This window comes from Pristiophorus japonicus, chromosome 19, assembly GCF_044704955.1.
Source record: "Pristiophorus japonicus isolate sPriJap1 chromosome 19, sPriJap1.hap1, whole genome shotgun sequence".
In the NCBI taxonomy this organism is placed as follows: Eukaryota; Metazoa; Chordata; class Chondrichthyes; family Pristiophoridae; genus Pristiophorus; species Pristiophorus japonicus.
In genome coordinates, this window is record NC_091995.1 from 99,519,462 (window position 1) to 99,534,772 (window position 15,311).

The 15,311-nt window shown below is 48.5% G+C and overlaps 1 protein-coding gene across 15 annotated transcripts in view; it reads right to left on the reverse strand.

Annotated features, from left to right (window-relative positions):
* The window catches only part of LOC139230104 (RNA binding protein fox-1 homolog 1-like), a 342,858-nt gene that overhangs the window by 22,648 nt on the left and 304,899 nt on the right, over positions 1–15,311 (reverse strand). For 11 of the 15 annotated variants that reach the window (XM_070861932.1, XM_070861929.1, XM_070861939.1 and 8 more), the window contains 3 exons: positions 11,871–11,924; positions 11,033–11,107; positions 9,610–9,739 (listed from right to left, as the gene is read on the reverse strand). In XM_070861932.1, the coding sequence (XP_070718033.1) occupies positions 9,610–9,739; positions 11,033–11,107; positions 11,871–11,924 (259 nt within the window). Of the gene's footprint in view, positions 1–297; positions 338–9,609; positions 9,740–11,032; positions 11,108–11,870; positions 11,925–15,311 lie in introns of all 15 variants that reach the window. The other 4 variants (XM_070861938.1, XM_070861928.1, XM_070861926.1 and 1 more) reach the window with 1 other exon arrangement.

Here is a 15,311-nt window from a genome sequence, read left to right on the forward strand (position 1 = left end):
TATCCCAAAAGAAACTCCATTCCCTCCAGTGTGTAATGCTTGAAAGGTTCAGAACACTGTATACTGCAAATAGCAGCAACTGAGCATGACTTCTCTGTTGACAAAGCTTAAACAGACAACACAACTGAGGGGACTGGTGTCTCTAATTTACATAACTGGACAATGAGATCAGGTAACAAGAAATTAACAGCTGCCAGATGTGGAAAAATACACAGGGAGAAAAAGTATTAGCATACTGGTTTAAAGAATGGCTTCATCAGCAGAAGGGGGACAGTGTAAAATAGTTTTCATACTTACATAGAGATCGGCACCATAAAATCCATCCTGGTAAACCACACTGCAGAGATGCACACAGAAACACTCTTATTACTGCAATTCCAACATGCAAGGGCTAATAAAGGGAAGGTTTGTCACAACAATTCCAGAGTGCCCAAATCGCCACCAGAAATCTTTCATAGTTTGAAAGCAAGTGTTTCCTTTAATTTAAAATATGCATTTTCAGACTGTATTTCTAACTAAATCTATCCACAAGGAAACAATCCTACTGCCATTTTGGAGGCAGTTGCGATTTCTGCACAGTGAATAGAGGCTGGGCCACAGAGTTACAAGATATAACTTGGCAGTCCAAATACTCCTTCATCTAGGTAAGCCACTGTTCAACTGTGGAGGGCATCATAGCCAAGCCCCCTTGGTCAAGAAACAGGCTGTGAAATTGAAACAAGAACTTGAGGAAATTTTATTTACTCGGTTTTTTCGTCTCTGTGGGCCATGCTCCCTTTTACAGCCTGTACTGGGAGTTGGAGTCGGTTGTCGAACTTGGCTGTGCTGCATAATAGAAATCAGCAAACAATAATCGAAAAGGCTAATGGAATGCTGGCCTTTATCTCAAGGGGATTGGAATCCAAAAGTGAGGAAGTGATGCTTCAGTTGTGTCGAGCTCTGGCCAGACTCCATCTGGAGCACTGCATTCAGTTCTGGCACCACACCTCAGGAAGGTTCGATGGGCCTTGGAGTGGGTACCGCGGAATGATATCGGGGCTGAAAGGGTAAAATTGAGGACAAGTTGCATTGTATTCCCTTGAGTTTAGAAAGTTAAGGGAACAATCAAATTGAGCTGTTTAAAATGATAAAAGGATTCGATAGGGTAGAGAGAGGCAAACTATTTCTTGCATAATTTTAAAATTAGAGCTAGGTCATTTCGGAGCAAACTCAGGAAGCATCTCTTCACAAAATAGGTAGAGGAATTCTGAAACTCACCCCCATAGGGCCGTGGAAACTCACCCCCATAGGGTGTGGAAACTCACCCTGGAAACTCACTCCCATAGGGCCGTGGAAACTCAATCCCAGAGGGCCGTGGAAACTCACCCCCATAGGGTGTGGAAACTCACCCCCATAGGATGTGGAAACTCTCTCCCCCATCGGGTGTGGAAACTCTCTCCCATCGGGTGTGGAAACTCTCTCCCATAGGGTGTGGAAACACTCTCCCATAGGGTGTGGAAACACTCTCCCATAGGGTGTGGAAACTCTCTCCCATAGGGTGTGGAAACTCTCTCCCATAGGGTGCGGAAACTCTCTCCCCCATAGGGTGCGGAAACTCTCTCCCCCATAGGGTGCGGAAACTCTCTCCCATAGGGTGTGGAAACTCTCTCCCATAGGGTGTGGAAACTCTCTCCCATAGGGTGTGGAAACTCTCTCCCATAGGGTGCGGAAACTCTCTCCCCCATAGGGTGCGGAAACTCTCTCCCATAGGGCCGTGGAAACTCTCTCCCCCATAGGGCCTTGGAAACTCACTCCACCATAGGGTGCGGAAACTATCTCCCCCATAGGGTGCGGAAACTATCTCCCCCATAGGGCCTTGGAAACTCACTCCACCATAGGGTGCGGAAACTATCTCCCCCATAGGGTGCGGAAACTATCTCCCCCATAGGGCCTTGGAAACTCACTCCACCATAGCGTGCGGAAACTATCTCCCCCATAGGGTGCGGAAACTCTCTCCCATAGTGTGCGGAAACTCTCTCCCATAGGGTGCGGAAACTCTCTCCCATAGGGTGCGGAAACTCTCTCCCATAGGGTGCGGAAACTCATTCCCCCATAGGGCCGTGGAAACTCACTCCCCCATAGGGCCGTGGAAACTCTCTCCCCCATCGGGCCGTGGAAACTCTCTCCCATCGGGTGTGGAAACTCTCTCCCATCGGGTGTGGAAACTCTCTCCCATCGGGTGTGGAAACTCTCTCCCATCGGTGTGGAAACTCTCTCCCATCGGTGTGGAAACTCTCTCCCATCGGGTGCGGAAACTCTCTCCCATCGGGTGCGGAAACTCTCTCCCATCGGGTGCGGAAACTCTCTCCCATCGGGTGCGGAAACTCTCTCCCATCGGGTGCGGAAACTCTCTCCCATAGGGTGCGGAAACTCTCTCCCATAGGGTGCGGAAACTCTCTCCCATAGGGTGCGGAAACTCTCTCCCATAGGGTGCGGAAACTCTCTCCCATAGGGTGCGGAAACTCTCTCCCATAGGGTGCGGAAACTCTCTCCCATAGGGTGCGGAAACTCTCTCCCATAGGGTGCGGAAACTCTCTCCCATAGGGTGCGGAAACTCTCTCCCATAGGGTGCGGAAACTCTCTCCCATAGGGTGCGGAAACTCTCTCCCATAGGGTGCGGAAACTCTCTCCCTTAGGGTGCGGAAACTCTCTCCCTTAGGGTGCGGAAACTCTCTCCCTTAGGGTGCGGAAACTCTCTCCCCCATAGGGTGCGGAAACTCTCTCCCCCATAGGGTGCGGAAACTCTCTCCCCCATAGGGTGCGGAAACTCTCTCCCCCATAGGGTGCGGAAACTCTCTCCCATAGGGTGCGGAAACTCTCTCCCATAGGGTGCGGAAACTCTCTCCCATAGGGTGCGGAAACTCTCTCCCATAGGGTGCGGAAACTCTCTCCCATAGGGTGCGGAAACTCTCTCCCATAGGGTGCGGAAACTCTCTCCCATAGGGTGCGGAAACTCTCTCCCATAGGGTGCGGAAACTCTCTCCCTTAGGGTGCGGAAACTCTCTCCCTTAGGGTGCGGAAACTCTCTCCCTTAGGGTGCGGAAACTCTCTCCCCCATAGGGTGCGGAAACTCTCTCCCCCATAGGGTGCGGAAACTCTCTCCCCCATAGGGTGCGGAAACTCTCTCCCCCATAGGGTGCGGAAACTCTCTCCCATAGGGTGCGGAAACTCTCTCCCATAGGGCCGTGGAAACTCTCTCCCCCATAGGGTGCGGAAACTCTCTCCCATAGGGTGCGGAAACTCTCTCCCATAGGGTGCGGAAACTCTCTCCCATAGGGTGCGGAAACTCTCTCCCATAGGGTGTGGAAACTCTCTCCCATAGGGTGTGGAAACTCTCTCCCATAGGGTGTGGAAACTCTCTCCCATAGGGTGCGGAAACTCTCTCCCATAGGGTGCGGAAACTCTCTCCCCCATAGGGTGCGGAAACTCTCTCCCCCATAGGGTGCGGAAACTCTCTCCCATAGGGTGCGGAAACTCTCTCCCCCATAGGGCCGTGGAAACTCTCTCCCCCAAAGGGCCGTGGAAACTCTCTCCCCCATAGGGTGTGGAAACTCTCTCCCCCATCAGGCTGTGGAAACTCTGGAAACTCTCTCCCATAGGGTGTGGAAACTCTCTCCCCCATAGGGTGCGGAAACTCTCTTCCCCCATAGGGTGCGGAAACTCACTCTCCCATAGGGCCGTGGAAACTTTCTCCCACAAAGGGCCGTGGAAACTCTCTCCCATAGGGTGTGGAAACACTCTCCCCCATCGGGCCGTGGAAACTCTCTCCCATAGGGTGTGGAAACTCTCTCCCATAGGGTGTGGAAACTCTCTCCCCCATCGGGCCGTGGAAACTCTCTCCCATAGGGTGTGGAAACTCTCTCCCATAGGGTGTGGAAACTCTCTCCCATAGGGTGTGGAAACTCTCTCCCATAGGGTGTGGAAACTCTCTCCCATAGGGTGTGGAAACTCTCTCCCATAGGGTGTGGAAACTCTCTCCCATAGGGTGTGGAAACTCTCTCCCATAGGGTGTGGAAACTCTCTCCCATAGGGTGTGGAAACTCTCTCCCCCACAGGGTGTGGAAACTCTCTCCCCCACAGGGTGTGGAAACTCTCTCCCCCACAGGGTGTGGAAACTCTCTCCCCCACAGGGTGTGGAAACTCTCTCCCCCACAGGGTGTGGAAACTCTCTCCCCCACAGGGTGTGGAAACTCTCTCCCCCACAGGGTGTGGAAACTCTCTCCCCCACAGGGTGTGGAAACTCTCTCCCCCACAGGGTGTGGAAACTCTCTCCCCCACAGGGTGTGGAAACTCTCTCCCCCACAGGGTGTGGAAACTCTCTCCCCCACAGGGTGTGGAAACTCTCTCCCCCACAGGGTGTGGAAACTCTCTCCCCCACAGGGTGTGGAAACTCTCTCCCCCAGAGGGCTGTGGAAACTCACTCCCATAGGGCTGTGGAAACTCACTCCCATAGGGCTGTGGAAACTCACTCCCATAGGGCTGTGGAAACTCACTCCCATAGGGCTGTGGAAACTCACTCCCATAGGGCTGTGGAAACTCACTCCCCCATAGGGCTGTGGAAACTCACTCCCCCATAGGTCTGTGGAAACTCACTCCCCCATAGGGCTGTGGAAACTCACTCCCCCATAGGGCTGTGGAAACTCACTCCCCCATAGGGCTGTGGATGGATGTTGGGTCAATTGATATTTGAAAGTCTCAGTTATATCGACTTTTGTTAGGTACGGATATCAAAAGATATTGAACAAAGGCGTGAACATGGAGTTGATCAGCCATGATCTAATTGAGCTGCAGGCTCAAGGGGCTGAATGGCCTCCTCCTGGTCCGATGGAACAGAGCAAACAATGGGACTGGGTCTCCTTTTCTTTACTCCAGGTGGAGGCTTTAATCAGACAACGGAACCATGGGCTACATTTACATGGCAACATGAAGCTGGCAGTTCAAGAAAGATTGGGATGTTCACATTGCGGAGTGTAGCCGATGGAGACCCATACTGCTGTACTGTCAAAGAACTTCATGCTCCAACCCTCTATAGTAAACCCAGAATTTCAGAGGTGCATGCCAGTTTTATCAAGTTATTCATTTTTTCTGATACCCTCATGAATGAGAATCAAGTTAAAAATGTTCCCAAAAGAGTTATACAGCGAGTCATGTATCAATGATACATTTTAACATGCAATGTACATGAGAGAGAAATGAGCACCTTAAGCAGCTCTCTCCCCGGCCTCCACTGCCCCAGCATTTAGTTCCCTGCAGTTTCTGTAAAATCCAGTGTCCCCGTGCTTCTCTTTCACTTGAGACAAACCTTCCCTCTGAGCCAACACTGTTAGTCAACATCAATTATACACATGCTTTAACAAGAACTATTAAAGGCTATTACAATCAAACATGCTTGTGCTAAAGGTTTCTTAAACACTGAAGTTGAAAACATTTCATAAATATAAAATTAGAAAAATACTTCTGCAATACAGAAGGTATTTGCTGCTAATTTGTTTCCTCTATTAAGATAGTATTTTTGATATTTCTCTCCCCCCATCTGCCTTCATATCCACACACTCACACCCACTGAGAGGCAGGCAGCTCCCCCGTTCCAGGGATGATCACCTGAAGCAGGGGACATGCTGTTCTACGATGGAGAAGCACTCCCTCCACTCGGCATGGCTGAGCCTGGGAACTGTGCAGAGGAACAGCAGGCATCAAGCCCGTGTTTCAACGCTCTGAAGCAACATCCAGGATATATTTTTTATATTGATCAATGTAAAGATGGAAAGTATTTGCCACAGTACCAAACGCTGGACTGTCAGTGACATGACATTAATAGAGCTGGCTTCACAGCCAGAGATCAAATCGCAAACACTTGAACTCGTGTGTCACAGGCCAAGGCTCGCTATGTGAGGCACATAGCGGAGATAGGTGGCAAAGATACGGACATCAACTCAGATCGCCAATAATTGGTCACAATTAATGAAATTTAAATTGATCACGTCTCTGTTGGGTTTGGCTGATTTACAAATAATTAACAAAAGTAGTTTAATACTTCAAGGGATTAAAACAATTGTGTAATGGACAAGTATGAGAGAGAAGTAACAGTATCTTTTTCACTTTATAAATTTACACAAACTTATGCTGCTTCATTCAGCCCAGAAAAATAAAATTTAGGGCCAAGATTTGCACAGAAAACTACAAACAAATTGGGTAAACTTTCTCCCTTTTAAAAAGCAAAAAAAATTTATTTGGGAGTCAAGGTTTTTTAATAAATGTGTTTAATGCTGCTCACTTTAAGCGAGGATTGGAATGTAGTATTAGATTTTGTATCCTACATGTTTGTTCTACCTAAAATGAATTGCTTCAGCTATATAAAAATCCAGAGTCGTGTTGGACCGCCATAGAACATAGATTTCAGCCAAAGTAAACCTCTGACCTTTTCAGTGTTGCAGTTGGCGGATACTCTCCGAGGCAGATCATTCACCGTACGCTCAGTACCCACACCCCCCAGCTCAGTGCCCAGAGAAGTCCAGCTATAACTGTACAGGGCATTGGTGAAGTGACAGCTAGAGTAGTGCATACAGTTTTGGTCTCCGTATTTAAGGAACGATATACTTGCATTGGAGGCTGTTCAGAGAAGGTTCACTAGGTTGATTCCGGAGATGAGGGAGTTGACTTATGAGGATAGGTTGAGTAGGTTGGGCCTCTACTCATTGGAGTTCAGAAGAATGAGGGGTGATCTTATCGAAACATACAAGATAATGAGGGGGCTCAACAAGGTGGATGCAGAGAGGATATTTCCACTCATAGGGGAAACTAAAACTAAGGGACAAAGTCTCAGAATAAGGGGCCGCCCATTTAAAACTATGAGGAGGAGGAATTTCTTCTCTGAGGGTTGTAAATCTGTGGAATTCTCTGCCCGGAGAGCTCTGGAGGCTGGGTCATTGAATATATTTAAGGCGGAGATAGACAGATTTTTGAGCGATAAGGGAATAAGAGGTTATGGGGAGCGGGCAGGGAAGTGGAGCTGAGCCCATGATCAGATCAGCCATGATCTTATTGAATGGCGGAGCAGGCTCGAGGGACCGTATGACCGACTCCTGTTCCTATTTCTTGTGTTCTTATGAATCCCCCCCACCGAGCTCAGTGCCCACACCGGGAATACCTACCCGCCCACCCCCACCGAGCTCAGTGCCCAACCGGGAATACCTACCCGCCCACCCCCACCGAGCTCAGTGCCCACACCGGGAATACCTACCCGCCCACCCCCACCGAGCTCAGTGCCCACACCGGGAATACCTACCCGCCCACCCCCACCGAGCTCAGTGCCCAACCGGGAATACCTACCCGCCCACCCCCACCGAGCTCAGTGCCCACACCGGGAATACCTACCCGCCCACCCCCACCGAGCTCAGTGCCCACACCGGGAATACCTACCCGCCCACCCCCACCGAGCTCAGTGCCCACACCGGGAATACCTACCCGCCCACCCCCACCGAGCTCAGTGCCCAACCGGGAATACCTACCCGCCCACCCCCACCGAGCTCAGTGCCCAACCGGGAATACCTACCCGCCCACCCCCACCGAGCTCAGTGCCCAACCGGGAATACCTACCCGCCCACCCCCACCGAGCTCAGTGCCCAACCGGGAATACCTACCCGCCCACCCCCACCGAGCTCAGTGCCCAACCGGGAATACCTACCCGCCCACCCCCACCGAGCTCAGTGCCCAACCGGGAATACCTACCCGCCCACCCCCACCGAGCTCAGTGCCCAACCGGGAATACCTACCCGCCCCCCCCACCGAGAATCCCCCCCACCAAGCTCAGTGCCCACACCGGGAATCCCCCCAGCCCCCCCCCCCCACCGAGCTCAGTGCCCAACCGGGAATACCTACCCGCCCCCCCACCGAGAATCCCCCCCACCAAGCTCAGTGCCCACACCGGGAATCCCCCCAGCCCACCCCCCCCCACCGAGCTCAGTGCCCAACCGGGAATACCTACCCGCCCACCCCCACCGAGCTCAGTGCCCAACCGGGAATACCTACCCGCCCACCCCCCCACCGAGCTCAGTGCCCACACCGGGAATACCCATCCCCCCAGCTCAGTGCCCACACCGGAATACCTACCCGCCCCCGCCCCGAGCTCAGTGCCCAACCGGAAATTCCCCCCCCCTCCCCCTAGCTCAGTGTCCACACCGGGAATACCCACCGCCCCCGCCGGGAATCCCCCCCACCGAGCTCAGTGCCCACACCGGGAATCCCCCCCGCCCCCACCCCCCCCACCGAGCTCAGTGCCCACACCGGGAATACCCATCCCCCCTCCCCCCAGCTCAGTGCCCACACCAGGAATACCCCCCCACCCTCCCCGAGCTCAGTGCCCACACCGGGAATACCCATTCCCCCCTCCCCCCAGCTCAGTGCCCACACCAGGAATACCCCCCCACCCTCCCCGAGCTCAGTGCCCACACGGAGAATTCCCCCCCCCCTCCCTGTAGCAGAGACCAACAGCCGATCTGAGCCTATGCGGATGGTCAGGGACGGTGAGTGCTACGGACAATTTCAAAGTGAGCAGCAAACCTCAGATTAAGATACAAATTAAATTAAATATGCAATCCTCACTCCATGTGGAAAAGGGGAGCCAACTGCACAGTGTGTGTGAAACATTTGGGAATAAACACCGTCAAACATTGCCTGTACAGCCTGGCATTACTAAAGTCAAAAATCAGAAAACTATGAAATTAATCCTGAAAAGCTGAACCAGAGGCTTGTAATTCACTGCTATAATTATTTAAAAAATGTTAATTTGGTAATTTCTATTATAATAAAAAGATAACAGCCTTGAGTGGTGGCACAGCACTAATTAATTCAACTTACAGCAGTAGAAACCCCTTAACCCACCCTTAATCCCTGTGAGCCCATGGATTACATCCTCCAATTACCCTGAACCATTCCATACAATCCACTCCTTGAATACTTGCAACTGTACATTCTATGAATTTAGCTGAAGACAGCATACACAGCTTAACCAGTTAGTCTGTTCTCTGCTTAATTCACAGATTGTCAGATACAATCAGGACATTCAGTTTCTTAAACGATAAGGGGTTATGGGGAGCGGGCAGGGAAGTGGACCCGAGTCCATGATCGGATCAGCCATGATCGTATTAAATGGCGGAGCAGGCTCGAGGGGCAGTATGGCCTACTCCTGCTTCTATTTCTTATCTTACTTATTGCTGTGTGTAGTGGGCAGGTAGGTGCATGGCACACTGGTATGATCAACGCACTACGTCATGAATTTTGCAGTACATCCATGATTCTCCACATTAAACTCCCAAACTCAGTCAGAGCAAAACACTGAGCAAAGAATCTTTGCTTGCCCACAATGAGCTGGGATGAAAGGGGTCAATCTGGGGTCCTCTTATGCACCAATTAGTGTGGTGTAAGAACAAGTTGCAAAATTGTGACATTAAATAAGCAGTATAAAGTGTTCAGAGTGACTGGGGACAGCACTGACATTAGATTTAGTGAGTTATCCATTTGGAAACTGCATGCACAAAGATTGTTAATTCACTTCCAGACATGTCTGCTTACCCTCCGTATGCCGGGATGGCGGTGGGGGGTGCTGCTGCACGGAATGCGCTGTACACTGCACGGCCTCGTCCTCTCAGGGCACCTCTCAGCGCAGCTGCTGTGGTAGCTGCTTGATATGGGAAACCAGGAACTGAGGATTCGGGGAATGGAGGAGAGCAAATTAGGACACTGTTGTAAACACAAGCTCAAAATAACTAAAGAAAAACAATCTTTCCATGAAAGACAACGGCGGTTGTGACAATCAATCTAAACCCAGTCGCAGCATGCCAATATAAATGCACCAACAACCATGCAGGCGTACTATGAACTGAAAGGCCTTTGTATTCCTAAATTTAGCATTGGAAGGCTCACCTATGCAATGCAAAGAATGTGTGTGTTATTTTGTCTGCAGTATACTAACATCGTCTTGGTGTAAAATACACCAGAAAGTTTGAGAGAATAAGCTACTAAACATACACACGCAGGAATGATGGTTTCTAAATTAAGAAAAAGTGGGACTGGATGGTGCAATGCATTCGGCACTGCTCCTTCACCTGTAGGACCCTGGTTCGAAATCCAGCTCGGATTCATAGGATGAAAGTCTCGGTTTGATGCATGTCAGGGTTCAGTGTGAAATGGAAAGTCTCAATCCAGTGTACAACAGCAAGCATGTATAGTGATGCCCCTAACAGAGGAATTTTCCAGCTTTTTTCCCCTTAAATTGCCCCATGGGTATTTCCTCTGGTTTTTAGACTCTCCCAGGAGATTGCGGCTTGTTGAGGAGGAGCGGGGAGAGGGAGGAGGAGCGGGGAGTGGGAGGGGGAGGGGGGCGCGGGGCAGAAAGACAACAGTGGTGATGGTGTGTACAAGTTATCCTCTGATAATATAGGGCAGGCTTGACAGACCAACTGGTCATCTTTTTTATGTTCGTAATCTCTTTGTTCCATTTGACACACCAGCCTTCAATGTTACGCTGATGCAGTAGGGGTCAGTGTTGTGAGACGGGGAACGATACAGGGAGGTTTAATCTGCATATAGTCCTGCTGTACTTCACAGTGCAACCACCTACAATATGATGGCACGCACATAGAAGGCCTTTCAATCAAGACTCACTCATTCTTGACAATAAATTTGAATAAAATATGCAATTGAGTGGTTCTCAAGCTGAGCCAGCAAAACACTCTTGGTGAAGCCAGAACTGAGCCAGAGGGGATGGAACACAGAGTGAGGAACCAGAATGAGCAGAACGCAACAGCAGCAAATCACAGTGCAAAACATTCAACCCAACATTTTTGATGTCACAAACTGCAAGAGCAAAGTGCAAACGTTTTATGAAGAGTTGGGTGGGGATTATATTAGGGCCTCATAAACCCTGTTCATTTTCTATAATAGTTTATGTACTGTAGTTTATTTAAATAGAACATTTGTTTTCAACTGGCCTTACCATTGTGTGTTGGGCTGAGTGCTGTCGAGGCAACGGGATGTAGGTGGAAGGGTAAAGATGATAGTGATGCAGGACCTGAAAGCATATGGCATCACATGACCAGTGTTAAAACCTTATTTTGCTCGGCAGTGTCTTACTGGTAAATACGTTTACACTTTGTATTAGACTGTGATTTTGTACATAAAACCCATATTCACTGTACTACATATTCCCCCATAAAACAATCATAATAGATCATAGACAGTTCTAATGGATTATTCAGATTATCTCCAATTCCAACGGATTATTCTAATTTTGTTTACTCTTTTCATCTGAATGCTGATGGCATTTTCTCCTTTTAAAAAGGTTAATTCTGTATATTTCCTCTTGAGATGGAGAACTGGGCAGTCTTTACTGGATCAAAAATCCTTCTCAAAGAACCAAGTAGCAGCACACGGAAGAACCCCCCCCAATGATCATCCGATTTCAGCAGCTGACAGGATGTGCCATCGATCCCACCCACGCTCAAGGGCTCCCAATGACTCAGTAACAAAAGGCAGTGTGCATTATTATGGGCCTTGCAGCCTAGCAGGTCGCAGCCTGTGCTCAGTGAGCTGATGGTAGCACCCTGGCCCAGGGAGGTGGAAGTCTGCCATAGTTCCGCTTCCGATAAGATTAAAATTACCGCTAAACACCCCACTGAATCTATTTCTCAGTGCCAAATTTATACATATTTTCCGAACAAGTTTCATTGGAATCACCTAAAACATATAGAAACTTTGAGATAGTTTAATCAGAGGTGAGATTGTATTTCTTTAAAGCAGTACAATATATAACTGAAAGGTGATGAAACAGTTACCTGCATAAAATTCAGGGCTGTAGACAGCACCAACCACAGGGCTCAGCTTCCAGCCTGAAAATGGAAGACAAATCCAACTAAAATGGAGGCAACATCAACCCGCAATTGGAAACAACATAACACACAGAGTAGCTAACAAGTGATCAGCAATAAACAGACAGAATATCTGCAGATGCTAGTTTTTATAGTGACTCCAATCTGGTGTATTAATCTGTGCTGTAGAGCTCCCCATGGCACAGCAATTTTATCCAATGAGCCAGAAAGACCAGGAAGATGCAGGTTAATGTGCCGAGGCTCTCGGAGGATCAACTGTCCTCAGAAAAAACATCTCGAGCTGGAAGTGAATACTGCACGAGGCCAAGAGCCAGACTTCTTACACTCACCACAAGGGCTCAGCACAAACACAAGCTACTGGGCCAAGTACTGGAGGGAAATTGGAGCCACTTGGCGAGGTACCGGTGGTAACTGGTACCACTTGCCACAGCTCCAGAAGGGGACTGGCACCTGTGGAACTGTACTTCAGTAAAGAGGTAATACCATCAGGATAGGAAGGCAGAGAGCAGATTGGCAGAAAAATAAACCTGAGCTGCATTAGTAAATCACCATGAACTTCAACTCAATGCAGACACTGCAGGACACTGCAGACAGAGATGGTTGCCATGACTTCCAAAGTACTGCTTGAAAAAATATTTTCAATAAATATAAGGCAAAGCCCTTATAGTGCCTTTAAAGTAGAAAATTGCCCCAAAGTGCTTCAAACAGGCACATTAAAAACAAGATACTAAGAGTGGTGATCAAAAACTTGCTCAGAGGCACATTTGAGGAAGGGTCTTCAATGAGGAGAAGGAGCTGGGAAGGTGGAGAAGATTAGGGAGGGAATTCCAGAGTGTGGCACCTATGCAGCTAAAGGTGGAATGTGCCTGCATGTAAGGGAAGGGCATGACCAGACTAGATACTCTTCCCGCTCAAATAGATTGGCTCGGCTTCTATTTGAAGATAGCCACTTGGGAGTAGAACCAAATTGCTAGAGTCACTTATGGAACACTTATGCCAGTCTCGGCCTATACTGTCTAAACCCTTAGTTTAATAGCTATCAGATATTTCAAAACTTATTCCATCTTGCAGTTGGACATCATAATAGTAACTTAAAGTTCTAACCCAAACTCCTCTGATGGTTCAGCTGGTTAAAGCAATGGCTAGCTGAACCACACAGGCCATGTGTGTCCCAGCTTCAATCACTGGTCTGTACTGTCAGCTGATCTCTAGCATGGGAGCAATGGTCAGGAGCTGCCAGTGGCCTCAGTGCCCCCTGTGGGAAGCCAGCCAGGATTTATGTTGCTGATCACCACCCAGCAATCTTTCCTGGGTTATCTGTGTGGGCATTGAGGGAATGTGGGATTGAGCTCAGCTGTGATGTGCCCTATAAAAACATTCACCATCTGGGCTCTCACGTTCAGAATGGATACTTGGAGGGTGCCTGGTCCCCGTGGAACCTGAAACCCACCATGGAGTTGACATGATCAGGCAATGGGGAGAAAATTGGAAGCGGGGAAAAGGAGGTTTAAAATAAAAAGGAAAAGGAATTTAACCCAGAACCTAATATTAAGCCTGTACTAAAAATGTATGCGTCAGCCAAAGCTGGATGTAAAGCAGTCTGCTGGGCCTTAGTACTGTGCAATCTCGCGAATTATGCTACTGGGCCCACCTAGACAATTTTAGTAAGCTATTCCATCTGTCAGTGATGTGTGAATCATCACTTAACTCATTACTCTGCACCTTCAAAAATAAGCTCTCCATACTCTTGCTGCATTCATTATGTTCTGAACTGGTCAGTCCTGTGGCTTTATTTTTTTTTTAAATCCATGTGTGCAAGTGAGCTCATTTCACTTTTGTGCACATGTGAGCACGACTGATCTACATGTACACAATGGAGAGTGGCACTTCTCCACGTTTGCACAACAGTGAGTGGGCGTGCTCATATTTGTGTTGGCATGGGTATCTGCACACACAGTTCTTTTCTCTAAAATCCCGCTCCCACGCAGTTAAGAGATTTGGCCAGACCAATTGAAGAATATGGTTATGCAGTCACATTAAGACTGTGCTAATGCCACTCTTCGATCATGAGAGGTACATGCGATTAGCCCCAGAGTGACAAGTCACTGACTCTCTCCTGCCTCTGGAGGACCATCCATCTGGCAACTCTCCACTGCACAGCTGTGATCAAACTCTCTCACTATGCACAACTGTGGCTACAAATCTACATTCCAGCACTCGGAATATTCCAAACATTTATTACCCTGTGAGTAATATAGAAATCTCTCTCTTTAAACTTTCCATTAATTTCAAGTGATGCTCTCTGGTCCCATGAGCTGTGCTTACTTCAATATTCCAGCTGTAAGTGGTCAATATGTACACACGTAATCAGGTCCCATTTAACCAGCTTCTCTCTCGACTGCAAAGCCTCAGCTTCTCTAATCTTTCCTCACGGCTCACTCCCTTCACATGTGGGATCAGTCTTTGCACCCTCTCTGATGAATGGTTCTCCTTTTTATAGTGTAACCACAATTGAACAATCTGTCCCAAATGGGGGGAGTCTCAGCAAAGCTCGAACTTTTGTTGGCTTATATCCACTCGATTGACTTTTTAAACTGCTACATCACAAATGATGATTGGAATCATCATTCAGAGTAAATTACATTCAAGACATGTATTTAAGATTACTCTTTTCTCTCCCGTTCCCCAAATGCATACATTTTGTTATCATTGCCAGTTACTCTGCTGCACATTGAAAGAAAAATGGAGCAGTTTGGACTGTGGTCATTTCAATGCTCTTCGAGTTTCTGTCCCTGGAAACACAGTGCTGAATAATCCAGTTATAAAACTGAGCTATTTTCTTTTCATAAGCTTTTTGCCTGAAGGTACGAATGGATGCAGAGATTAGGTTCCGAGTGGTGGCAGCTTCCAGACACCTCCCCAAAATGGCCATTCTTCATACACAAGCTTCAAATGAAACACTGCCGAGTTATTTCTCCATCACAGTCAAACCCAACCTTGTGAACAACAGCCTCTAATCAAAGCAGTCAATGAGAAGAGGCCAGTCAATCAATGTTTGCCCCTCCAGTACTCTAACTCTCCTAGCCTAGCGTCTAACTTCTCCAATATCTTTCTTTCCCTTGACTACCTTACTTGGCAGTTTATTCCAAACAATCATCTTCATAAATCCAAACAGATGCACAAGCACCCACTTGCCAGTAGAGGTCACTGGATAGAGATCTTGAGCAAGATCATTCATCAATTTTCTTATTCCAAGGCCAGAGAAACAGGAGCCATTACTTCCCACTGCCATACTAGGTGGAATCAGCTAACTCAATGCAGGCCAGTTAATTTGGGGCTGTCCTAATCTGTAGAATGCTGTACCACACCAGTATGGAGTATTGTAAG